Raw genomic sequence first — 24,947 nt, forward strand, 5'->3', positions numbered from 1 at the left:
TTAACAAATATGGATTGGGTGCTAGCTATCTACCAATGAGGATACAATGGTATGCAAACCTAGATAGTGTCTCTTCCCTCAAGGAGCTGATAGTGTCATGTAAAAGAAATACAGTCAAATAATTCATAAACAAGTGTAAAATTACAACTACAAGGCATGCTCTGAAAGACAGGTGCAGGGTATTATGAAGGCACTTCCAGAGGGGTTAGACCCAGGAATTGACTATGAGCTGAGATTTGAAAGAATATTAAACTAGAAGAAATCTTCTAGTAACTAGAAATAGTAAACTAGAAGAAAATTTCTTCTGGTAACTAGAAGAAAATGGGAGGAGAATGGGGAGTGTGTTGTGTAGAGAAAACAGCATGTGCAAAGGCCCAAGGCATTATTGCTGGAGATCGGAGGCCAGAGGTTAACTGGGACCAGATAATGACGAGCTCTGTATGTCATTGTGAGTCTTGCTTTATCCTGTGGATAATGAAGAACTATTTGAACCTTAGTCAGAGAAATAACATAACAAGATTCGTATTTTCAAAACATCAACCTAGCTACTGTATGAAGGCTGGATTTGGGTGGGATGTGAAAATACTGGGCAACCATGGGGAAAATCATTGTTGTTGTCTAGATGAGGGAAGATGGTGACTTGGATACAGGTGGTTGAAAGGTGGAGACGATGTTAAGTACATGGATTCAAAATGCACTTAGGAGAATCAACAAGCCTTGGTGATGGATTGAATGAAGGTTGTGTTGAGGTAGTGGGAGATGTTAAGATTTCAAAGTCTGTTTCTCGATGGACAGTGATGCCATTCATTGAGAAGACATGGTAGATATGGTCAAATGGTTCTGATATGACAAGAAAAGACCTCAGACCCTGACTTCAAGCAGAACCCTAAATCCAACCTTTACTTTGACACAACTCGCAACACGTATTTTGACATAAGCCCCAGCCTTTTTGTTTGTTTCAATAGCTTTCGGGGTACAAGTGGCTTTTGGTTAAATGGATGTATCGTATAGCTGTGAAGTCTGAGATTTTAGTGCACTCATCACCCAAGTAGTGTATATTGTACACAATATTTATAGTGTTTTATCCCTTATCCTCTTCATACCCTCCCCCTTCTGAGTCTCCAGTGTCCATTATACCACTTGGTATGCCTTTGTGTACCCACTGCTTAGCTCCCACTTACACATGAGAACGTAAGGCATTTGGTTTTCCATTCCTGAGTTACTTCACTTAGAATAATGGCTTCCAACTCCATCCAAGTTGCTTCAAAAGACATTGTTTGATTCTTTCTATGGTTGAGTAGTATTCCGTGGTGCATACACATCACATTTTCTTTATCCACTCATCAGTTGATGGGCACTTACTTTGGTTCCATATCTTTGCAATTGTGAATTGTACTGTGATAAACATACGTGTGTATGTGTCTTTTTGATACAGTGACTTCTTTTCCTTTGGGTAGATACCCAGTAGAGGGATTGATGGATCGAATTGTAGATCTACTTTTAGTTCTTTGAGAAATCACCATACTGTTTTCCACAGAGGGTGTACTACTTTACATTCCCACCAGCAGTGTATAAGTGCTCCCTTTTCATCACATCCATGCCAACATCTATTGTTTTTTTGACTCTTTAGTAAGCCCCAGTCTTAACCCCAAACCTTAATCTGTACCCAATCCTGAACCTCAAATTCTGCTTTATCCTTGATGAACCCCAATTTGTATCTCAACCAATAACCTAAATCTTAACTGAGTTCTTGACTCCAAATATCAACTCAGGCTAGGATCCAGGCTTCAATCAACCTTAACCCTCCTGACCCTTGACCTTAACCCTGAACCGTTAGTCATAAGCCAAACTCAACCTTGACCTGAGTAGTGAATGTCACCATAGCCTGAGTATCAAGCCTGCCCCAGGATAATTCAGACATTAGTCTCCATTCCCATCATATTCTAGGAAGCCCACATTCATATCCTCCCCTATGAACCCATTCCCTCACATCTAACACCAATTCTAACACTCTCACCCCATCCCACCCCTATTCTCATCCTCAACCCAATTGCTACCTAAAATCCCGTTCTCATTTCCATCCCCAATTCTTTTCCCAATTCCGTTTTTATTTCTCCAGCTCACCACACAACTTTGACTCTTCATTTTACAAAAACTCTAAAATAAAGTCTGCCAACTAATATCTTGCTAACATTGATGCTATACTAACTCAACTCAAGCCGAGTCCCAAAATCTTCTGAGACATTTACTGTCATCGAATCCAAAATCAGATCCCCGAACTTGGACATCTAGCCCTGCCCATTCCACAGCAGGAATCTGGTCGTGAAGGGTGTCAACATTCCTGACCTGGGCTCCCAAATCAAGGAGAAGCAGACTCCAGCCCAGTTGACCTCACAGCTGCATGATTCAGCAATCTGTATCTTTCCTTCCTGGCTTCTCAAAGACAGAAATGGTAGCAAGACTTCCAGTGTATTATCTGCTCCCTGCATCTTCATCCTTAGATTCTCTCCTCCCTCAGTCCTCTGCCTCCTTAGTATCTGTTAGAAAGAGGAAAGAGCCAGGCTACTCTAGAGCCCTGTTATTCACTCCTAAGTCACCAAAACGTCTATCCTCTGCTTTTCATCATCTATCATTCTGTAAATTATATTCCTAATTATTTAACCTGATTTTGTTGCCAAACACTGGTCATCACAAGCAGAGGAAATGTGTGTGGCGTTCTTTTTTTTTTCCAGCACCCCGCCCAGACCGGAGAACATAGGAGGTACTTAAATAAATACTAGTCTGCAAACTTCTGGCATCCACAGGTCCACAGGCCTTAGATTCAGTCCTGCCTTGATCCCTGAGCTGTTCCACCATGCAGTGTGACAGAAAGAACTAGAAAGAACTTGGACTTTCAACCCAGCTTTGAATCCTGGTTGCCCACCCTGTGACTTCAGGTAAGTGACTTCATTTTGCTGAGTCAGACTTTGCCCCTCCCCAAAGTGGAAGAGAGCAAAACCTATTTATCGAGGCAAATGAGAGGATTAAATAAAATTATGAATGGAAAATTGATGGGCACATAACAGCCAGTGAATTAACATGAGTTCCCTCAGCCCATCACCCACGGAATGAAGAAGCAGCTCCCATTTTTTTCCCCCTACATTTAGTGTGGTGTGTCAGGTGCTTTGCAGACCTCGTCTGTATTCCTCACATTGGTCCAGGTGAGGATTGTCATCCCCATTTTACCTTTATTTTTTGCCCCCTGCCCCATCATCCCCATTTTATAGATGAGAAAATGGAGGTTTAAAAAAGGCCAGATCACTTGAGCAAAGTCACAGAGCTGAGGAGTCAGAAGTGTCAGAATTCAGCCGGGCGTGGTGGCTAAAGCCTGTAATCCCAACACTTTGGGAGGCCGAGGTGGATGGATCACTTGAGGTCAGGAGTTCGAGACCAGCCTGGTAAACATGATGAAACCCCATCTCTACTAAAAATACAAAAAACTAGTCGGATGTGGTGGCATGTGCCTATACTCCCAGCTACTCGGGAGGCTGAGACAGGAGAATCACTTAAGCCAGTAAGCAGAGGTTGCAGTGAGCCGAGGTTGCACCACTGCACTCCAGCCTGGGTGACAGGGCAAGACTCCATCTCAGGAAAAAAAAAAAAAGCCAGAATTTGAACGTTGGGATTCAAAGGCCTATGGTATCACTACTGCACAAATCCATACTCTGAGAAGGAAATTTCTTTGTTACATCCACATGTACCCTCTGAGTCTCATTTGGTTCAAAACAGACTTGGATCGCCCTCAGCCTATTAATGATGCATACCCCCATGTCAGAGAGAGGCCCATATCCAGGCCCCCTGTGCCCTTTGCATTTAGTCCTGGCACCTGTTGCTAAGTCTCATCCAGACACCCAGCCCCATACCTCCATCGTCCTCAGACCTATGTCCTGAACCTTTGTTAAATGACTCATCTTCCACCTTATGATCACACCTGAGAACTGGCATCTGATAATCTTGCCAGCTATGCCTTTCCCTGAGGGATTCTGAACACTGTGACCCTCGTACCTCCTGACTCAGCCCATGGGTTCTGATGGCCCACTGTTTCATACTTCCTGGATTCTCTTCCTCCTTATTTCTTTCTTTCTTTCTTTTTTTTTTTTGAGACAGAGTCTCACTCTGTCACCCAGGCTGGAGTGCAGCGGTGCGACCTCAGCTCACTGCAACCTCCACCTTCTGGCAGAACCCCATTTCTTTTGGGGGAGATGCTGCCTTATTTCTTATAGTTCTGGTGAAACTGTCAATCATAGTTCTCCAACTCCACCCACCCACTGAGGTGGAGAAATGACCCAGGCCAAGTCAACAAGATCAGTGTTTTCTCTCTGGCAACAATGATAGATTCAAGGGGTGGGCCCAGTTCAAACTGGACCAGTTAGAGTTCCTCCCTGGGATTAATATCAAGATGCCAGGAGAAAGGAGATTTTTGTTTCTGTTAGTAGCTGCTATGTTCCCTCCATGCCCCTCCTTAGTACCTAAGATTGAGTAAATCAATCCCTAAGTCTTTTCAGGCTTATATTCCATTGGAGACATTAAAGTATCTCCTGGACCAGCCTAGGCAACATGGTAGAGTCCTAGCTCTACTGAAAAAAAAAAAAAATGGCTGGGCGTGGTGGCACATGCCTGTGGTCCCAGCTACTCAGGAGGCTGAGGTGGGAGGATGGCTGAAACCCAGGAGGTAGAAACTGCCTTAAGCATTGTTTGTGCAATGCTCACTGTACTCTAACCTGGGCGACAGAGTAAGACCTTGTCTCAAAAAGGAAAAAAATCTCCTTGGCATTGGATGATACTAAGAAAGTATCAACTGTGTAAGGTGTGATAATGTAAGTTGGTTATGTTTAAAACGAGTCTCTTTTGGAACAAGGATTGGCAAATTTTTAAAATAAAGGGCCAGAGAGTAAATATTTTAGCTTATGTGGACCAAGAGAGAAAAATGGAAGATATTATGTAGATATTTAATAGGAGAGAAAATAAAATTTCACAATTTTTAATTGATGAAATTCAAAATGTAGTAATGATAATTTAGTACAAATTTTTTGTTGCTATTCCTTATCAAGCTCACGCCTGTAACCCCAGCATTTTCGGAGGTGGAGGCAGGCAGATCACCTGAGGTCAGGAGTTCAAGACCAGCCTGACCAACATAGAGAAACCTTGTCTCTACTGAAAATACAAAAAATTTTAGCCGGGCGTGATGGTGCATGCTTGTAATCCCAGCTACTCAGGAGACTGAAGCAGGAGAATTGCTTGAGCCAGGGAGGTGGAGGTTGCGGTGAGCCGAGATCACGCCATTGCACTCCAGCCTGGGCAACAAGAGCGAACTCCATCTCAAAAAAAAAAAAAAAAAAATTTAGCTCAGGAGATTTGGTCCAACAGCGGTAATTTGCCATCCCCTGTTTTAAAAATGCATAATAAAATATTTAAGAATGAGATGTTGTGGTGACTGAGATTGCTTCAAAATATTCCGGCATTAGGGAAGTGTGTGGTGGGAGTATAGGTGAAACAATAATTGGTTTCGCATTATCTTTTTTTTTGAGATAGGGTCTCACTCTGTTACCCAGGCTGGAGTGCAGTGGTACAATCATAGCTCATTGCACTCTCAACCTCTCAGGCTCAAGTGATCCTCCCACCTCAGCCTACTGAGTAGCTGGGACCACAGACGCATGCCACCATGCCCGGCTAATTTTTTAAATCTTTTGTAGAGACCAGTCTCCCTATGTTGCCCAGACTGGTCTTGAATGCCTGGGCTCAAGCAATCCTCGTGCCTCGGCCTTTCAAAGTGTTGGGGTTACAGGCGTGAGCCACTGCACTGGACCTTGCATTCATTATCGAAGTTGGATGCTAGTATATGAAGACACATTATGTTATTCTATTTTGCATGTGTTTGAAATTTTCCATAATAAAAATTATAAAACAATTCTTTGAGTTGAGATGTCCCCCCCAGAAATGCATCCCTGGCATCAGAAGTTTAATGCCATGCTTGAAAGACTTCCTCAGGATTTCTGGTATGGGGGAACTGTCATAAAGCATCAGGGAGATTGATGAATGCAAGGTATCTCACACACCCACGCCCCTTGTGGAGAATTGCCTTCCCATAGCACTAAGTGGCCATGTTTCATATCACATGACTCCAAGTAGCCACTGATTGGCTAAGATTTGGTCACCTGACTGGGATGCCATCAAATGATTGGCCATTCAGTGACCAATGATGTGGCTGAAGAAGAAAAGGTGAGCTAGACGAATCAGATTCTCTTTCATGAGACTATTTTCTGAGAGATCCTAGTGAAGGAGGAGGCGGGGTTTAACTCTGGACGAGATTGAAGACAGCTGGAACAGGGGAAAGGCACCAAAAGCACATCTCCATAAGATGTGCACACCAGCACCATGACAGTTTACCACTGCCATGACAACACCCAAAATTTATCAGCCCTTTTCTAGAAATTTCTGAATAACCCACCCCTTAATTTGCATGTAATTAAAAATGGGACTAAATATGACTACAGAACTGGCTCTGAGCTGCTACTTTGTGCTCAATGCCTATGGGGTAGCCCTGCTCTGCAAAGAGCAGTACCTCTGCTACTGTGCAGTACTGTTTCAAGAAAAGTCACTAACACCACTGGGTTGCCCTTGAATTATTTCCTGGACAAAGCCAGGAACCCTCCCTGGCTAAGCTCCAGTTTTGGGCCCACCTGGCCTGCACCACTAGAAGAGTGACTATATCCTTGTAATAACTACCCCCTCCACACTCATCTTTCCCTAAAACAAGTTATGTTAAGCCTTTGCTTTAATGTAAACTTTCCCAAATGCCCTTTGCGTCACACTTCAATTTGGACACACCACTCATTTCCTTCTACCACAGCAGACACCACCAGATGGCTCTAGGCTGTGAGAAAGAGTTCTATCTGGATTTTTGGGAGCTCTCAAGATTTTTGACCCAAGTGGTGGTTTCATGGTTGTTCATTTGTGAATATTTAAGCTATTCATATATTTTCTGTACTCTTTTCTATGCATATCTCCCAATGTTTTCCCTTTTCTTCTTTTTTTTTTTTTTAAATAAAAATAGAGATGAGGTCTTACATTGTTGCCCAGGCTGGTCTTGAACTCCTGGGCTCAAGTGATCCTCCCACCTCAGCCTGTGAAAGTGCTGGAATTACAAGCATGAGCCACCATACCTGGCACAATTATTATTATTATTTATTTATTTATTTATTTATTTTGAGACCGAGTCTCGCTCTTGTCGCCCAGGCTGGAGTACAATGGCATGATCCCTGGCTCACTGCAACCTCCGCCTCCTGGGTTCAAGCGATTCTTCTGCCTCAGCCTCCTGAGTAGCTGGGTTTACAGATGCCCACCACCACACCCCGCTAATTTTTGTATTTTTAGTAGAGACGGGGTTTTGCCATGTTGGCCAGGCTGGTCTCGAACTCCTAACCGCAGGTGATCCATCCGCTTCGGCCTCCCAAAGTGCTGAAATTACAGGCTTGAGCCACCGCACCTGGCCAATTATTTTTTAAAGGGGGAAAATTTTATCTCCAAAGCTTGTGAACACTTTGCTCAGGAAAACTAAACACAAACTCTTTCAAAACTGTCTTTCACATACCAGCCCACTGAATGTTTGAAAACCTTTGTATGTATTTTCTCCCCTGAAATAAAGCTCTTACCCAAGTTCTTCTGGAAAACGAGGGATCACTTTAGGCAGTGGTGATGGCCAAAGTGACCATGAGAACTTGGTTTCTGCACATCCCCACCTAGCCTGCCAGCAGGAACAATCCCGGATCCCCATCCAGCCCTCCCCGCAGGGCCAAAACGCAGACAGGCAAGGAACCAGGGAGTTGTGAGTTTATTAAGGGAGATCTAGTGCTTATCCTAGAATCAGCCCTTGCTGCCTACGATCTTCTTGATCCAGTCCAGGTAGCGGCAGATGTTGGTATAGACGCCAGGTTTGTCGGACCTCCCACAGGGGTCTGAGCCCCAGGATGTGATGCCCTGGAGTGCACCATCACACACCAGGGGGCCTCCAGAATCGCCCTAGACAGGGAGAATGAGAACAGCCTTGCATCTGAAATGTCCACGACGTCCCTTTTCCTGCTGTCCCAGCGTTTTACCAGTTCTTTGGCATGATTGGTCCCCTGTAGCCTATGGGGGTAAAAGCATTGTCCCCTGAGACCAGTCAGGACAGGGCTTGGGGCTTCCATGTACAGACAGACATGGTGTCTAAGGGTAGTGGTCAAAACACTGACAGAAGAGGGGAAAGAATGAAATCCCAGCCAGGCTTGGTGGCTCACACCTGCAATCCCGGCACTTTGGGAGGCCGAGGCGGTAGATCACTTGAAGTCAGGCGTTCCAGACCAGCCTGGCCAACATGGTGAAACCCTGTCTCTACTAAAAATACAAAAACTAGCTGGGTGTGGTGGTGCACGCCTGTAATCACAGCTACTCGGGAGGCTGAGGTGGGAGAATTGCTTGAACCGGGAGGCAGAGGCTGCAGTGAGCCAAGATTGTGCCACTGCACTCCAGCTTGGGGGACAGAGCGAGACCCTGTCTCAAAAAAAAAAAAAAAAAAAAAGAGTTCTCGAGGGTCCAATCCAGGGAGAAGACAGTAGGGATTACTTGGAGAGGACTGAGCTGAAGTTTCCTCTGTTCCTGGCCAATAGTGAAGGCATCATTGATTGCAGTTGCCAAACATAGGAGAAAGGATCAAGATTCTTATGGACACACACACACACACACACACACACACACACCATATCCCCAAGAGACCATGGCTGAAATATTTGTGGAAGAGACCACTGTCTCTACGGAACAATCCAGAGACTGGCTTTCATGGCAGTATCGCTGATGGAAACGACTCCATTCTTGGCCAATGGGGAAGAAAGCATTGTCTTTAGGGACCAGTCACTGACAAAGGTGGTGGGGCTTCCAGGAAGTGGACAAAGCCAGGGGAAAGTGCTAGGAACAACGAAGTTGCAGTTAGAAGAGAGAGTTATATCTATGACAAATCCCAAGAGAAAGGGATTGGAGCTCACTGAGGAAGCACTGAAGTCAATGGCACCATTTACTCCAGCCAACTGGGAAGACACCATTGTCTCCCAAGGAACCAATCACAGGAGAAGGGAACCAGCCTTGGAATTCTAGCCCGGTCTCAAAGAAAAGTGGCTGACCACCGGGCCGGTGGTAAAGTCGGCACAAATTCCACGATGTAATGCTGGGAACCAGAGAGCAGGCAACTCGTCTAAACTCTAGCCTCAGACTCCCTCCTTGCTGGACATCTACCCCACCCTCTATAGCCCCCAACTCTGCATCCCATCCTGTAGTTAAGGGTTCGAAACAAAACGGCAGCAACAATTCAATGCTCCTAATCCCTATGCGGTGTGACTTTCAGAGAGAGAGTTTGGCTTCTCTGAACCTGGCTCCCAATCCGTAGAGATAGGGGTGAACACTCCGGGTGCTAAGTCTTTGGGGTCACTCCCCTTACCACCCCCACCCCCATCCAAGCCTTGAACCTCGAGAGGGCAATGAGGGATGTGTGAGGAGAAGGATTTCAGAAATTGCTCACCTGGCACGTGTCAGCCCCTTTGCTGCTGCCTGCACAGACCATGCCATCTGTGATCTGCCCCGGGTAAGCATCCTCACACTTCTTCTGGGGAAAGATTTTTACTTCTGCACAGTTGAGAGTGTCAGGAAAATTCTCTGAGGGGGAAGAGGTTGTAAGGTTCCCTGAGAGAGCAGCCCTTTGCCTCCATCCCTGTCTGGATCTAACCCCCTTTCTTTCCAGGATGTAACGGGGGAGTTTTCCAGCTGCATGGGGGAATTTTCTGACACTGTGCACAGGGGACATCGCTTCTCACCACATTAAACGAAGCTGTACTTGTTGCTATTGGGCTTTCTCCATCTAGAGAGGGGCCCTTGGATCTCACGTGTTTTTTCTTGCCCTGAGCCATTTTCAAATCAAGGGGCTGGGGGTTGCTTGGAGGTGCCCCTTTATGATACCTCTGACCCTCTCTTTCCAGTCTTCCTGCCCTCAGACAACCGGGTCCTCAATCTGTGCTAAATCCTGCTCCTTCCAAGTGTCACCTCCTCCTGGAAGCCTTCCCTGACCACTCGAATTAAAAAATACCATCCCTCCATTACTCCCTATCCTTTTACACTCCACAATATTTCCTTACAGCACTTAACTCTACCTAATGTTTTATTTTATGTGTATTTGTTTATTGTCTATTTCTTCCACCTAGCTTGCAACTCCATAACAACAAGGACTTTGTACAGTTTGCTCATGGCTGTATATCCAGCGCCTGCAACAGCACCTCGGGCATACTAGGTGCTCAGTAAATAAGAGTTGAATTAATGATTGAAGGTGGAATTCATCTTTTTTATTAACCTCTTATGAGGAATAGACTTCTCCAAAGCCTCTTTGAGGGGAAAAACTTCCATCTGGCATCTCTACGTGCCAAAAGCAATATGCTCATAATCTCATTTAATCCTCACAACAGCGCTTTGAAGGAGAGATGCATTCATTCATTTCATTATTTATTCATCAGGTCATCCATTCAACACATATTTATTGAGCATCTACCATGTAGCAGGCACCATTCTGAGCACTAGGAGAACACAATGAAGAAAACCGATGTAACCTGAACCCTCACGTAGCTAAAAAATCTATTGGTTAATGATTCCCATTTTGCAGATAAGGAAAGTGAGGCTCAGAGATGGAAAGGAATTTGCCCAGGGAGAAAGGGCAGAGCTATAGTTTGAACTGATCTACTTGATTTGCGAGCACGTGTGTTTCCACAGCCGCAAACTGTCTCATCCAAAGCATTCAGAGCAGGAGTGAGGCAGGCAGGGACCTGAATGCTGGCTTTGCCACTTCCTGGAGAAGCTCCTTGACTCTCTTAGGAGTGAGGCAGGCAGGGACCTGAATGCTGGCTTTGCCACTTCCTGGAGAAGCTCCTTGACTCTCTTAGCTGAGTCCCAATGTTTTCACTATGAAGGAAGGTGAGGGGCTGTCTGGATTCTGGAGTCCCAAAGGGACAGCTTCATTGGAGGTCCAGATTTTGGGGTCCAGAGTCAAGAGGGAGCTAGAACTGCTGGGTCCTGGGAGAAGAAGGGCCTAGACTCCCGGGTCTGAGGGAAAAGGGGACCAGGGCCCAGGTTTCCTGGGTTCAAGAAGGAGAAAAAGGCCGGGGGCGGTGGCTCATTCTTGTAATCCGAGCACTTTTGTAGGCCGAGGCGGGCAGATCACTTGAGGTCAGGAGTTCGAGACCAGCCTGGCCAACATGGCGAAACCCTGTCTCTACAACAAATACAAAAATTAGCTCGTGTGGTGGCGGGTGCCTGTAATCCCAGCTACTCGGGAGGCTGAGGCTCGAGAATCGCTTGAACCCAGGAGGCAGAGATTGTAGTGAGCTGAGATTGTGCCACTGCACTCCAGCCTGGGCGATTGAGTGAAACTGTGTTCCCCCGCAAAAAAAAAAAAAGGAGGGAGGTGGGGGAGAAGGTGCTTAGGAGCCTGTTTTCCTGGGCCTCTGAGAAGTCCAAATATCCCAAGTGTGTTAAGATTATATAAAATCCTATACAACCAAAGGTCTCATAGGGTAGTGCTCTCCGCCATACAGGAGGGGCTTTTCTGGCCCTGCTTAATCTGCTAGTTGGTTCTTTCTCTCACCACTCTTGTTAGTAGTCAGATCTTCGAGGCTTCTAATATGACTCCTGCTTGTGAATCTCAACATCATGATCACTTTCCCTTCTTTGTCTCCCTCTGGGGGACCAAGCTTTGCCAATAGCTTGGGTTCCACTGGGCCAACCAGCTCCTCCTCTCCCTCCCATTAGTGGACAAGCCCACTACCTCGGGGACTGGTGACAGTGCCCCAGCCTGAGACGGTGCACTTCTGGCCAGGCTGGGTGCAATGATCTGCCAGGCTGATGGGCTTCACTTTGGACCCCAGGGATGCCTGGTCACGCAGTTGAAGAAGCATCAGATCATGGTTGTGGTCCTCCATGTCGCTGCTGTTGTAGCAGGGGTGTGGGATGGACTGAACCACAGGTATTTCTTGTTCTGGGCCATCTTTATTCTGTAGGCTGTGGTCTCCCAGGCGTACTGTGTATTTCCTGTAATGGCGGGGATAGTTTGGGACCCCGGCAGGGGTATTGCCCCCAGCCCCCTCCTCCTTCAGACCCAGGAGTCCAGTCCTCAGCTTTCTCCTTCCTGAGTCGAAACCCCAGCCCCCTCTTTCCTTAAGCCCCAGCCGACCTCTGCCCCCATCATCCACTCACGGTTTTTTACAGTGGGCAGCTGTAAGGACCCAGTTGCCACCTACAAGGACACCGCCACAGAGTAGTTGCTGGCCCTGGAACAAGGCCGCCTGCCAAGGCTGCGAATGGGGTTGGCACTCATGACCCCCCAGCACCTTGTCCTCCTGTGCCCTGGAGTGTCCTGCAGCAGGAGGGAGAGGGTTGGATCGCCACCCTCTGGGGTAGTGCGAGGGCTGGGAAGGCCACTGTGGGTTCAAATGGACACACGGCAAGTTCTCCGCATACAACTTAGTGAGGAGGTCCAGGCATCCACACGCTGCCACACGGGGACACTCATTTCAGTCCATGTGTCATCATACAAGAGTCACACACCCAAGAATGCCCCCACATGCTTCCACATGAGTCCACAGGCTCCGTGTTCTCCCAGGTGAATCTATGCCCCCAAGCAAGCAGCCACCCACAGGCTGTAGCTATTCAGACAATTTACAGCATCACGGAACCTACTCCTACCTGCTGCTACCTGTTTCTTGCCTCTATCCACCCTGACGAAAGCCCACAGAGGCTCCTGCACCGTATCGCACTCTTCACATCCGTGCACACGCACCCACATAACCACCGCGGCATTCCCACAGACTCCCCAGCGCCACTGCTGCCTTCAGATCCCTCCCCTCCGGAGGCCTCCGCAACCCTCCTCACCTGCCCAGGCTCCCCCCAGCAAGAGCAGGAACATCCACGTCTTGGCCGCACGAGGTCGGGGGCGTCCCATGGTGAGGTCTGGGAAATGGAGAGGGCGGGGCCGGTAAACAGGAGGGAGGAGCCTGAGCTCCCAGTTCTGGATTTGGGCACTGGGGAGGGAGCCGAGAGTATCTGGGGCTGTTCTGGGCTTCTCTGGAGGAAGGAGGAGGCTGGCGGACTGGATTCCTACATTCCAAGGGAGGAGGGAGTCCTGGATGTCTGTGTCTGAGGGGACAGGGAGCTGGGAGCTGGGACTCCTAAATTTGGGAGAGGAGGAAGCCGGGGTCCAGACTGCTGGATCCCGAGAGAGAAGGGCATCTGAGGCTGGGGTCCTGGAATCTGGAGAAGGAGGGTCCGGGGCCTGATGTCTGTGTCTGAGTACCTCTGCACCTCACCTTCCAGAATCCAGAGGCGGGGTCACCTACTGATTCGGACCCAGTGGAGAGGCCCCAGTACTTCAGTTCTCTCCCTGGTACACGATTCTGGAGCCTTTTAACTGGGAATCTCCACCTCCTGCTCCTCCTCCTTCTCCTCCTGCACTAGAGCCTGGGGAGCTTCTGGGAACTGGAACACTGGGTGTGAGTGAGAAGGGGCGGAGGGGACTGAACGTGAAATCTTGAGGGAGGAGGGGCTGGAATCTCAGACTCCTGAGGCTAGGGAGAGGAGGGACTCGGTGCTGAGACTCTAGGATCTGAAACAAAAAGGGCTGGGGGCCAAGATTTTAGTTCTGAGAGGGGAGGAGGCTGGGGGCCTGGATTCCTGGGTCTGAGGGAGGAGAGGCTGGGGCCCTGGACTCCTAAATCTAAGGGAGGAGGGGCTGGGACCTGGGATTTAGGTCTGACCGAGGAGGGGCTGGGGGCCAGAACTCCTGGGTCTGAGGGAGGAGGGGGGTGCTAGGGGCTGAGACTCCTGGGTCTGAGGGAGGAGGCGCTGGGGGCCTGGATTCCTGGGTCTGAGGGAGGAGGGGCTAGGGGCCTGGATTCCTGGGTGTGAGGGAGGAGGGAGCTGGGGGCTAAATTCTAAGTACTTTTAAAAGGAGAAGCTTGGAACCTGATCTTTTGTGGGAGGAGGGGCTGCTGCCAGTAACCGGGAACCGAAGAAAGGCAGGTCTTCTAGGGTCAGAAACCAGAGGGTGGATCAGGCCCCGCCCGCTGTCCCCTGAGAGGTCCGGGATCTGGGAGGGCAGGTTTGGGAGGCACTGTGACCTGGTTTCCCCTTCCCCTGGAGGCGGCAAGACCAACCCAAGCAGAACCCAGGAGTCTTGCTGCAATAGGGCTGATGGACAGAGACTTTAGGCAGAACTTACTAGGGGTTTAAGGGGGAGTTGCAAGGCGGTACCGGTTCCCTCATCTGCCCTTCACCGCCCACCCGTTTGCCCTCCGCTCATCTCACAGCTCAGGCAGAAAGAAGGTGAGGTTTCCCGCGTTTACTGAAAAATCATCCATTGCATTGGCTCTAAAGGTATCCAGACCCTCCCTCAATTTCCCCCCAGGTCTCCGCCAGGATTCAAACCCAGCACACGCCCAGGACGGGGCCACAAGGGGCTGAGCTCTACACTGCCCGAGCTCCACGTGGGCGGAGCTACTGCGCCCCTGACATCACGAGGGGCGAGATCTCTGGAGAAGGAGGCGGGGCCACAAGGGGTGGAGTCCCGAGGGGAAGTCCCACTGGGCAAAGTTCCGAGGGGCGGAGCTATTTCGTGTAAGTGGTTCCTTGGGGCGGAGCCACAGGCTGTGCTGTTCCAAGAGGGAGGTGATGGCTGTCGGTGACGTCATAGAGACGGGCTCTGAAGGGCGTGTCCCTGCTCCGTTCCGAGGGGGCGCGACTGTGTCTTGCTTGACCTCGTCAGGAGGCGGAGCCTCAGGGGCGGAGTCTCAGTGTCCAGAGGGGAGTCTCAGGGCAGCCGGAGGTCCAGGGCGGGAACCATTGAGGCTGGAACCCTACGAGAACCCCCTACCCCGTGCCCTTCGGCCTCTCTTGGTCTTCCAAGGTGCCCCCGTGGCGCGCGGGCTCAGTTCTCCATGATTTCTTGGATCCAGTCAAGGTAGTGGCATACGCTGGTGTAGACTGCGGGGCGCCGGGGTCTGGAGCAGGGCTCAGCACCCCCAGACACCACGCCTGCCAAGGTTCCATTGCAAACCAGGGGGCCCCCAGAGTCACCCTGTACGCGAGAGAAGGGCAGAGGAACTGTTAGGCCACTCTGTTCATGACCATTACACAGGCCACTTCCTCCCAGAAAGGCCCCAGCCCCCTTCCTCCTTCAACATCCGAGAGTCCTCCATCTCCAGCCTCTTCTTCCTCAGACCCAGGAGTAAAAGCTCAGAGCCCCCACCTCCCCGCAGGACCTAACCTCCTCCTCCCCCAGGACTCAGACTCTGGACGCCCAGCCCACTCCTCCTGTAGATCCAGAAGTCTGGACCTCCAGACCTTTTCTCTTTTACACTAAGGAGTCCAGGCCCTGGTCCCTTCCTCTCCCAGGAACCAGGTATCCCAGTCTCCTTCTCATTTTGACCCAGGAAGGCTGGGGGCCGACCCCTCTGCTCCCCTAAATCCTAGAAAACTTGGCAGGACAGCCTCATTTTCCCCAGAGTAAGGTCTCACCTGGCAGGAACCTCGGCCCCCCTCCCACAGGCCCGCACAGAGCATGCTGTCCGAGATGTGGCCAGGGTATGCCCAGTGACAGAGTTTGTTCTCCAGGATGCTGATGTTGGCACACTGCAGTGTGACTGGAAACAGCGCTGTCAGGGAAGAGAACTGTCAAGGATCTGCAACTGTCTCCAACACACTCAGCACCCCACTGCCCTGAGTCCTCCCTGCAGCTTTTCCAAAGGACCCATGGAGCCACATTCAGGACTCTCAAAGATAGAGACAAGAGATGGTGACAGAGAGACAGTCATAGCACGCAAGAGAAACAAATGGAGACAAGGAGGAAGAGGGCCAAGAAGAGAGAGAGGCTGGCCGGGCACCGTGGCTCATGCCTGTAATCCCAGCGTTTTGGAGGCCGAGGCCGGCGGATCGCTTGAGGTCAGGAGTTTGAGACCAGCCCAGCCAACATGGTGAAACCCCATCTCTGCTAAATATACAAAAATTAGCCAGGCATGGTGGCAGGCGCCTGTAATCCCAGCTACTCGGGAGGCTGAGGCACGAGAATCACTTGAACCTGGGAGGTGGAGGTTGCAGTGAGCCGAGACTGGTCACTGCACTCCAGCCTGGGAGACAGAGCAAGACTCCGTCTCAAAAAAAAAAAAAAAAAAGAAAAAGAAAAAGAAAGGAAGGAAGAGAAACAGAAAGATGCATGCAGAGAGCCAAGAGATAAGAGGAGATGCATATATAACTCCCTAGCACTTTGGGAGGCTGAGGCGGGTGGATCACAAGGTCAAGAGATTGAGACCATCCTGGCCAACATGGTGAAACTCCGTCTCTACTGAAAATACAAAAAATCAGCTGGGCGTGCTGTTGCGCACCTGTAGTCCCAGCTACTCGGGAGGCTGAGGCAGGAGGATCACTTAAAACCCAGGAGGTGGAGGTTGCAGTGAGCCGAGATCACACCACTGCACTCCAGCCTGGGCAACAAGAGCAAGACTCAGTCTCTAAAAAAAAAAAAAAAAAAAAAAAAAAAGAAATAGAAAAAGACCCAGACCTCAAGGGGTGGAATGAAGGCAGTGAGATAAAGGGAAAGAGATTCACAGGAAGATGGTCACTGATGGAGACAGAGACATAGACAGAGATACCAGATACAGTGTAGTCAGTATAGATGTGGATATGGATATATAATACACATGTGCATCTATATAAGACATAGGTGCAGGCTTCGATGCATCAAGGGACATGATAAACAGAATTGGTAAACAGAAGTCAGGGACGGGGGCTGTGCAGGGAGACAGGAGCCATTTGGGTCTATTGGAGTGAATCAGAGAACTTATCTTGGCTGAAGGGGACAGCCTCCATTGACTCAGCCCAATGCTTGCTATTTTGGGAATGTGAGTTCTTCAAACTTTTTCAAGTGAATCCAGAAACCTGGCTTTTGTATAAAACTTTCCAAGTTTTAGATATTGGCAGCAACAAATTCAGACTGTTTTTCCAATCCACTGACCCAATTTGGCTAATGGGTCAGTGATCCATGACTCTGAGAGACATGGTCTTATTCCCATTCTAAGATGAACGCATTTCACATTTAAACATCTCTGGGCCAGGTACAGTGGCTCACACTTGTAATCTCAGCACTTTGGGAGGCCAGGAGTTTGAGACCAGCCTGGACAACATAGCAAGACCTCATCTTTGCTAAAAATAATACAAATTTTTAGCATAAGGCTTAAGTTAAAGGAGGTCCCATCATGGAGCAATGCATGATGGGAAATTCCCACACAGCATCTCTTACCACAATCAGTGCTTTATTCATGGAGGGAAGAAAATTGGAACAGTATGGATGGTCACTTTTCAGAGGCAATGGAGAGAGGATTCCTGCATTAGGTGGATTCCAGGATACTATTAGAATGCCCAGAATCTAAGATTGTAGAATTCTCAGATTCTGACACACTAGTATCCATGATTCTAGAATCTAGAGACTCAAGGTTTAGAGTTTTATGAATCCAAGATTCTAACATTCCAGATTCCCCTGCATCAAAAAACTCCAGGATTCTAACATTATCTGAATTAAATCTAAGATTTGACTAGATTTAAAAAAGACTAGAATTTTGGCTGGGTGCAGTGGCTCATGCCTTTTTTTCCCAGCACTTTGGGAGTCCAAGGCGGGCAGATCACAAGGTCAGGAATTTGAGACCAGCCTGGCCAATATGGTGAAACCTCTGTCTCTACTAAAAATCCAAAAAAAGATAATAATAATAATAATAATAATAATAATAAATAATAATAATAAAAAAACGACCCGGGTGTGGGATGTGGTGGTGCATATCTGTAATCCCAGCTACTTGGGAGGTTGAGGCGAGAGGATCGCTTGAGCCCAGGAGTTCAAAGCTGCAATGAGCCGTGATCACACCGCTGCACTCCAGCCTGAGCAACAAAGCGAGACCCTGTCTCAAAAACAAACAAACAAACAAACACTCTGAAATTAGAATGTGTCTTCCAGAAAATGGTGTTATATAATCAATGGGATCTAACGGGATCTTTCCTCCTCCTCCTCCTCCTTTTTTTCTTCTCCTCCTCCTCCTTCTTCCACTTCTTCGCAGTTCATGAAATAATGGCACATCTTAAAAATGCTAGCATCTTATATTTGGTTAAATATATCGACTGGCAGATAGATAGACTGACAGAGAGAGAGAGGAGAGAGAAAAGGAGAAGACAGAGATGAAAAGGCAGAGACAGAGGGGTGAGGAGCAAGATCCCGGGCATGAAGTTTCAGAGAGAGTTCTGGGCCAGGTCATACCCTTGGGGCTGGACACGGCCCCCCAGCCTGAGATGAGACACTGCATGCCTGGGGAGACACAGGTCTGGCTGAGGTTGAGGGGCTGCACAGCAGGACTCAGACGTGCCTGCCTGGGCAGGCGGATCAGCATGATGTCATCATTGTGGTCATTGGCGCTGAGGTCCTTGTTGAAGCCAGGGTGGGGGAAGAAGTCCGTAACCCGGAACAGCTGCTCCGGACCCTCCCATTTCCAGAGGTGGTGCTCTCCAAGGCGGACCCACAGATACCTGCTGGGACAGCCCTCAGAGGTCAAGCCGGGGGGAAGGTCAAGGTCCTTTCAGCCCCAGCCCTCTTTTCCTGTCCATCAGAGTGCTGTGTGACCCTCCGCAAGCCACACACCCTCTCTGCACCCTCATCATCTATGTCTGGCCCAGGGTACTGTGATTTTAAGCGAGGCACACACCTCCTCTGGGTCCCTGGTCCCCACTCTGATGTTTTGTGTGTCTCCATCTTTGTAGCTCTCCCCACAAGGCACCCACTCCTAGTCCCAGGCTGAGTGAGCCACCTTCCTCCCTACTCACCTGGAGCCTTGGTGGTGACTTGGGTCCCTAGGAACGGTGTGGGCACGGGGGACCCCACCTACCGCATAACAACAGTCCCACCCCTGCCCCCACAGGTCTGGTGGCTTCTGTGGGAGCGGCTCTGTATGTCTGAGTGGTGTGTGTGTATACGTGTGCATGTGTATGAAAGGGGATGGGATATGGAAAATCCCCAAATTTGGGGTCATCTCTGGCCTCAGCTTTTCCTGTCTATCATATCCTTCACCCTTCAATGCATGTCTTCCTGGTGTCTAACCTTAAGCCCTCACCACAGTCTCAGCGCACTTGTTTCATTTCTGGTCCGTGCCCTAGACAGCTGGGATCCTTTCGGGGATGACAAGTCCATTCCCCAGCCTCTGACCTCTGACATTAGGCAGCAGGCTAATGACTGCGAATTCAGGGTTGGGGAACCAGAAACATCTGTGTCTGTCTCTCTCTGTCATTCTTGCTGTCTTGGCTCTGGATCTGGAAAAGTAGTCCTCACCCCTACATCCCTTCATCCCCCTACCCTTCCCCTGCCTCTCACTCTCTTCCACCTTCATATCTCTGCATTTCTCCTGCTTCACTTTCGGCTGAAATCTGAACATCGTTCTCCCAGTCTGATGTATAGGCTTAAGTTAAAGGAGGTTCCGTCATGGAGCAATGCATGATGGGAAATTCCCACACAGCATCTCTTACCACAATCAGTGCTTTACTCATGGAGGGAAGAAAATTGGAACAGTATGGATGGTCACTTTTCAGAGGCAATGGAGAGAGGATTCCTGCGTCAGGTGGATTCCAGGATACTATTAGAATGCCCAGAATCTAAGATTCTAGAATTCTCAGGTTCCGACACACTATTATCCATGATTCTAGAATCTAGAGGCTCAAGGTTTAGAGTTTTATGAATCCAAGATTCTAACATTCCAGATTCCCCTGGATCAAAAAAACTCCAGGATTCTAACATTATCTGAATTAAATCTAAGATTTGAACCTAGAATTTTAATGTTCTGGGACAAAAAGACTAGAATTTTGGCTGGGTGCGGTGGCTCACGCCTGTAATCCCAGCACTTTGGGAGGCCGAGGCGGGCAGATCACAAGGTCAGGAGTTCGAGACCAGCCTGGCCTATATGGTGAAACCCCCGTCTCTACTAAAAATACAAAAAAAAAAAAATAGCCTGGCATGGTGGTGCATACCTGCAATCCCAGCTACTCAGGAGGCTGAGGCAGGAGAATTGCTTGAACCCGGGAGGCAGAGGTTGCAGTGAGCTGAGATTGTGCCACTGCACTCCAGCCTGGGAGATAGAGGGAGACTCTGTCTCAAAAAAAAAAAAAAAAAAAGACTAGAATGTCATCATTCTATAAATCTATAACCTTAGAAATTTAAGAGTCTGGGATTCAAATAGTTTAAGACTACAGAATTATCTGAATCTCAATATTCTAGGATACTGTGAATCAAAGATTCTAGTACTGTGAGTTTCAATATTCAATGAATCTAGAAAGCTCTGAATTTAAGATTCTAGGATCACACTAGCCATTATGGCTATTGAACACCTGAAACGTGGCTAGTCCATTTTGTAACAGGCTATATGTGTAAAATACAGAACAGATTTCAAAGGCTTAGTACCAAAACAAAAGTAAACTGTATCATTCATACGTATTTAAAAATTGATTACATGTCAAAATAAGTTTTTGGGTATGTCAAGTTAAATCTATTAGAATTAATTTTACTCATTCCTTATTTTTTAAATGTGTCCACCAGAAATTTAAACTTACACATGTGGCTGGCATCATAATTCCTCTGGGCAGTGCTGACCCAGACTGCTAAGATTCTAATAGTCTGCGAATCTATGATTCTAAAAGTGGCTGAGGCTATTGCAGAATTTCATAAATTCAAGATTTTAGGATTATACGATTCTGTATTTCTCTGGGTCAGTCTCGGATTCGAAGAGCCTAAGTTTCGAATCTTAGACTTCTCAAATGAGATCTTGTTGGTCTCTAGAATTTTAGGATTTGGGAGGCTACCCTTCCTACTTCTAAGAGTTGAACTTGTGGTATCAGAAGTGGAGGCTCCGCACTTCTGGCCTAAAGCACCCCTCACCCTCTCCTGACCCCCAGCCTCTGCCCCTCCCCAGCGTGGCCAGCCCGGGTCACTCACGGCTTGCGGCAGTGGGCAGCTGTGAGCAGCCAGCGGTCACTGATGAGGGTCGCCCCACAGAAGAGCCGAGTAAGGTGGAAGAGGCCGGCCTGCCAAGGCTGGGAGTTGGGGCGACATTCCTCAGCCCCGATGGCACGGGTGTCTGCCCAGCCATGCCCTGGGGTGGGGACGAGGGACAAAGGGGTCAGCGAAGAGCAGGCTGGGAGGGCAGGGAGAGGATGCTGAGAAGCCTAGAGGGCAGGAGGCAGAAGCCTGGGATGGGAGGGAAGAGCAAGGTGACCTTAGTACAGCTGTGAAGGGGCAGCCAGCCCGGGAGCCTCACCTGCCAGCAGAGAGAGCAGAGCACAGAGGAGTCCCAGCTTCATGACCCCTGGGCACCTGGATCCTGGAACGTGCACCCGGCGTCCAGTGCTTCTTTATGGTAAGCCATGCCATCTCCTTCCTCCTCCATGGGGCCGCCCCTCTGATTAATCGGGGTTGGGAAATATCCCTGGGGGAGGGGGAAGCCCTGGGGCTGTGACAGGGGCCTTGGGAGAGGAGGTAAGTGCAGGGGGATCCCCCTTTTGGGATGAACTGGCGGCTTGCTGGGCCAGAGCTTGACTGAATGGAGGAGGAGTGCTGGGGGTGTGGAGAGGTTGTGGGCACCTCCTCTGGGGTCTTCAGAGTGGGAGCCCTCATTCCTCATCACCTTAGGCTACAAGATACAGAATCTTTTGTGTCCTGGAAAAGGAGGGAGATCCTTGAGGCCTAAGGTCCTGGGGTGCAGCAGGTTTATTTTGGATAAAGCAGTGGTGTGCAGAGACCAACCTCCCAGGGCAGGCTGGAGGGATGTGCAGGGGGACCACCCAGAAAGGAGGCGAGGGGTGGGAGACAGAGTCAGGACTCGGACACAAGAGCAAAAGATACAAAGAGAGGGAGGTACAGGCACAGAAGGACCCAAGATGAGAGGAGGAGTGGGAGGAGACAGAACACGAGAAAGATTGAGGGAAATCCAGGTGGAGTGAGGCAGAGACCACAGGCAGCTGCACAGGTTTACACACCTCGCAGAACCTTCCCTGCCCTGGGGATTTGGGCCTCTTCCCACAAGGACAAGGCCCTCTCCTAGAATGTTGAGAAATCTGGTTCCATCTGGATTAACCCACTCTTGTCATAACCTGCCCCTTTCCCCACAGCTCCACCACCCAAGGACCCAGGTACCCAAACTTCCAGGTAGCAAGTGCCCTGTGCTCTCTCTTAATACATCCTGATCTTTGCCAAATCCTGAGAACATTTGCTATATTTTTTTTTCATCCATCTCCCTGCCCCCCACCCCATTGTCCTTTCCATCACCCCATCCTCCCTGCCTCTCTCCTCATCATTCCTTCTCACCAGGTGGACAGCTTCTGGAGGGCTGGGCCCAGGTCTGACTCATCTCTGTGTCCCAGCATCACCCCGTTCCAGGAGGAACAGGGCTTGCAGAAGTCCTCAGGAGATGTTCACTGAGTGAGTGAATGTCTTTCTCCATATCCTTCTTTTTCTGGTGAACTCCCACTCATCCTTCAACACCCAACCTCAATTCTCCCTCCTCCAGGAAATCTCTGAGTTCCTCAGGCAGAGTCCATCTTTGCCTCCCCTGGGCACTTACAATCCCTTCCACTTTCTCTTGCTCACAGGCCTGGTTATGAAGCTGGGTCTGGGCTCCCCTTGAATGTTCTCTCACTGTGTCGTCATGGTTTGGAGCATGGACTCTGGAACTGAACCATGTGTGTCCAAATCTCAATGATTAGGTGTCATTAGTGATGAGGTGTGTGACTTTGGGCAAGTCACAAGCCCTCTCTCAGTTGCTCCATCTGTTTTTTGTTTGTTTGTTTGTTTGTTTTCCAAAACGGAGTATTGCTCTGTCACCCAGGCTGAAGTACAGTGGCGCGATCTCAGCTCATTGCAACCTCTGCCTCCTGGGTTCAAGCAATTCTCCTGCCTGGACCTCCCAAGTAGCTGGGACTAAAGGCGTGCGCCAAGACACCTGGCTAATTTCTGTACTTTTAGTAGAGACGGGGTTTCACCATATTGGTCAGGCTAGTCTCCAACTCTTGACTTCGTGATCCGCCTGCCTCAGCCTCCCAAAGTGCTGGGATTACAGGCGTGAGCCACCGCGCCCGGCCTGCTCCATCTGTTAAGTAGCAGTAATAACGAGGGTTGTTGGATTAAGCAAATTTACGCACATGAAGCGCAACAGTGTCTGACACATGGTAAATGTTCAATGTCTCTTCATCCCCTGCAGAAACCTGGGTGCCTTTATCATAGCTCATTTCACCCTTGCCTGCGGTTGTCTCACTCCCTTTCCAGACAGGGAAGTCCTTGAGATCAGGGACTGGGTATCCACTATGTGCTAAGTGCCACCTTAACTGCTATTAAAAGCATTTTAGACCAAGCGCGGTGGCTCACGCCTGTAATCTCAGCACTTTGGGGGGCCGAGGCGGGTGGATGACTTGAGGTCAGGAATTCAAGACCAGCCTGGCCAACATGGTGAAACTCTGACTCTATTAAAAACACAAAAATTAGCCAGGCATGGTGGTGGGCGGCCTGTGATCCCAGCTACTCGGGAGGCTGAGGCAGGAGAATTGCTTGAACCCGGGAGGCAGAGGTTGCAGTGAGCCTAGATCGTGCCACTGCACTCCAGCCTGGGCAACAGAGCGAGACTCTCAAAATAAAAATTAAAAAAAAAAAGAGCATTTTAATAGCTACCTTTATTGACTGTGTTCTCAGTGCCTGGTGTTAGGTGAACTTTGCATGTATATTATCTCATTTAATTATCCTTTTGTTGTTGTTGTTTTTTGTTTTTTGACACAGGGTCTCTGTTGCCAAGGCTGGAGTGCAGCGGCATGATCATAGTTCATTGCAGCCTCAACCTCCTGGACTCAAGTATTCCTCCTGCCTCAGCCTCCTGAGTAGCTAGGACTACAAGGTGTGCACCACCATGAGGGGCTAATTTTTTTTTTTTTTTTTTTTTTTTTAGTAGAGACGAGGTTTCACTATGTTGCTCAGGCTGATCTTACACTCCTGAGCTCAAGCATTCCACCCACCTCAGCCTCCTAAAGTTCTGGGATTACAGGTGTGAGCCACTGCGCCCGGCCTATCTCATTTAACTCTCATGAGAGTCTAATTAAGCAGATGTCTCCATTTCACAGAGTGAAAACTGAGGAAGAGAGAGCATTCAAGTAATTTGTTCAAAGTCATACAGCAAAGTGATTGAAATGCATTTCCTTCTCTACCTGGTGAACTCCTACTTATCCTTTAAACTCCTGCACAAATGTCCCCTCATTGAGAAGCCTTTCCTGACTCCTTCAGGCACAGCTTGTGGACTTGGTGTGGTGCACCCCATACCCCCTTCTGTTACAGCACTGATCTATTTGTGTTATGTGTTCACACAGCAACGGGGGTGACTTCTGTGTGCCGGGCACAATACAGGTGCTTAGAAAATCACAGTGAACAAATATCTGAATCACTGCCCTCACGGAATTTGTGGGGAAGGGTGACATAGACCATTATCAAGTAAACATAAATGAGATAATTTCAGGTATAATAGGTGCTATTAAAAAAAAATAAACAGAGCATCGGGACTGGATGACCAAAAGTGGACTCCTATAGCCTGGGCAATTCAGGAAGGCCTCCCGGAGGAGGTGACTTTTGAGTGGAGACCTGAATGACAGGAATGTAAGGCTGGCCTGTCTCCCTGACCTAACTAGCACCTCCTTGAGGGTAATGCCTGGTCTGATTCATCTTTGAGGCCTGGCATAAGACGTGGCTCGATAAACATTGTGGAGTGACTAAAGGGACGGGTGGGTTGCCTTTAATA

The 24,947-nt window shown here is 48.9% G+C and overlaps 2 protein-coding genes across 8 annotated transcripts; both read right to left on the reverse strand.

Moving 5' to 3' along the window:
- Window positions 1-7,855: 7,855 nt before the first annotated feature.
- Window positions 7,856-14,327, reverse strand: KLK8 (kallikrein related peptidase 8). 7 transcript variants are annotated; one of them, XM_063701570.1, is made up of 7 exons: window positions 14,065-14,199; window positions 13,410-13,720; window positions 12,976-13,053; window positions 12,301-12,595; window positions 11,873-12,135; window positions 9,587-9,720; window positions 7,856-8,058 (listed from the first exon to the last, which is right to left on the reverse strand). In XM_063701570.1, the coding sequence occupies exons 3-7, from the start codon at window positions 13,043-13,045 to the stop codon at window positions 7,903-7,905; spliced, it is 918 nt and encodes a 305-aa protein (XP_063557640.1). In that variant the 5' UTR covers window positions 13,046-13,053; window positions 13,410-13,720; window positions 14,065-14,199; the 3' UTR covers window positions 7,856-7,902. The 7 variants fall into 7 exon arrangements, with proteins under 7 accessions (XP_063557640.1, XP_055226194.1, XP_055226192.1 ...); XM_055370219.2 differs by having other exon boundaries at window positions 12,301-12,460; window positions 14,065-14,173; XM_055370218.2 differs by lacking the exon at window positions 7,856-8,058 and adding an exon at window positions 8,059-8,166 and having other exon boundaries at window positions 14,065-14,214.
- Window positions 14,328-14,425: 98 nt separating this feature from the next.
- KLK9 (kallikrein related peptidase 9) lies at window positions 14,426-21,522 on the reverse strand. Its single transcript, XM_063701571.1, has 5 exons — window positions 21,435-21,522; window positions 21,113-21,269; window positions 18,398-18,663; window positions 15,616-15,752; window positions 14,426-15,175 (listed from the first exon to the last, which is right to left on the reverse strand). The coding sequence occupies exons 1-5, from the start codon at window positions 21,475-21,477 to the stop codon at window positions 15,026-15,028; spliced, it is 753 nt and encodes a 250-aa protein (XP_063557641.1). The 5' UTR covers window positions 21,478-21,522; the 3' UTR covers window positions 14,426-15,025.
- Between the last annotated feature and the right edge of the window lie 3,425 nt (window positions 21,523-24,947).

The sequence above is a fragment of the Gorilla gorilla genome, chromosome 20, assembly GCF_029281585.2.
Source record: "Gorilla gorilla gorilla isolate KB3781 chromosome 20, NHGRI_mGorGor1-v2.1_pri, whole genome shotgun sequence".
Taxonomy (NCBI): domain Eukaryota; kingdom Metazoa; phylum Chordata; class Mammalia; order Primates; family Hominidae; genus Gorilla; species Gorilla gorilla.

What these genes read in the sequence shown, in the direction of transcription:
- KLK9 (XM_063701571.1), bottom strand. Translation starts at nt 21,477, where the DNA reads ATGAAGCTGGGACTCCTCTGTGCTCTGCTCTCTCTGCTGGCAG. An exon ending in TCTGCTCTCTCTGCTGGCAG is followed by an intron (nt 21,270 to 21,434) that starts GTGAGGCTCCCG and finishes TCCCCACCCCAG; the next exon opens with GGCATGGCTGGGCAGACACC. An exon ending in GGCCGTGTCCAGCCCCAAGG is followed by an intron (nt 15,753 to 18,397) that starts GTATGACCTGGC and finishes CTTCCCTGACAG; the next exon opens with CGCTGTTTCCAGTCACACTG.
- KLK8 (XM_063701570.1), bottom strand. Translation starts at nt 13,045, where the DNA reads ATGGGACGCCCCCGACCTCGTGCGGCCAAGACGTGGATGTTCCTGCTC. An exon ending in CACTGTCACCAGTCCCCGAG is followed by an intron (nt 9,721 to 11,872) that starts GTAGTGGGCTTG and finishes CTTCCCCCTCAG; the next exon opens with AGAATTTTCCTGACACTCTC. An exon ending in AAGGGGCTGACACGTGCCAG is followed by an intron (nt 8,059 to 9,586) that starts GTGAGCAATTTC and finishes CTCCCTGTCTAG; the next exon opens with GGCGATTCTGGAGGCCCCCT.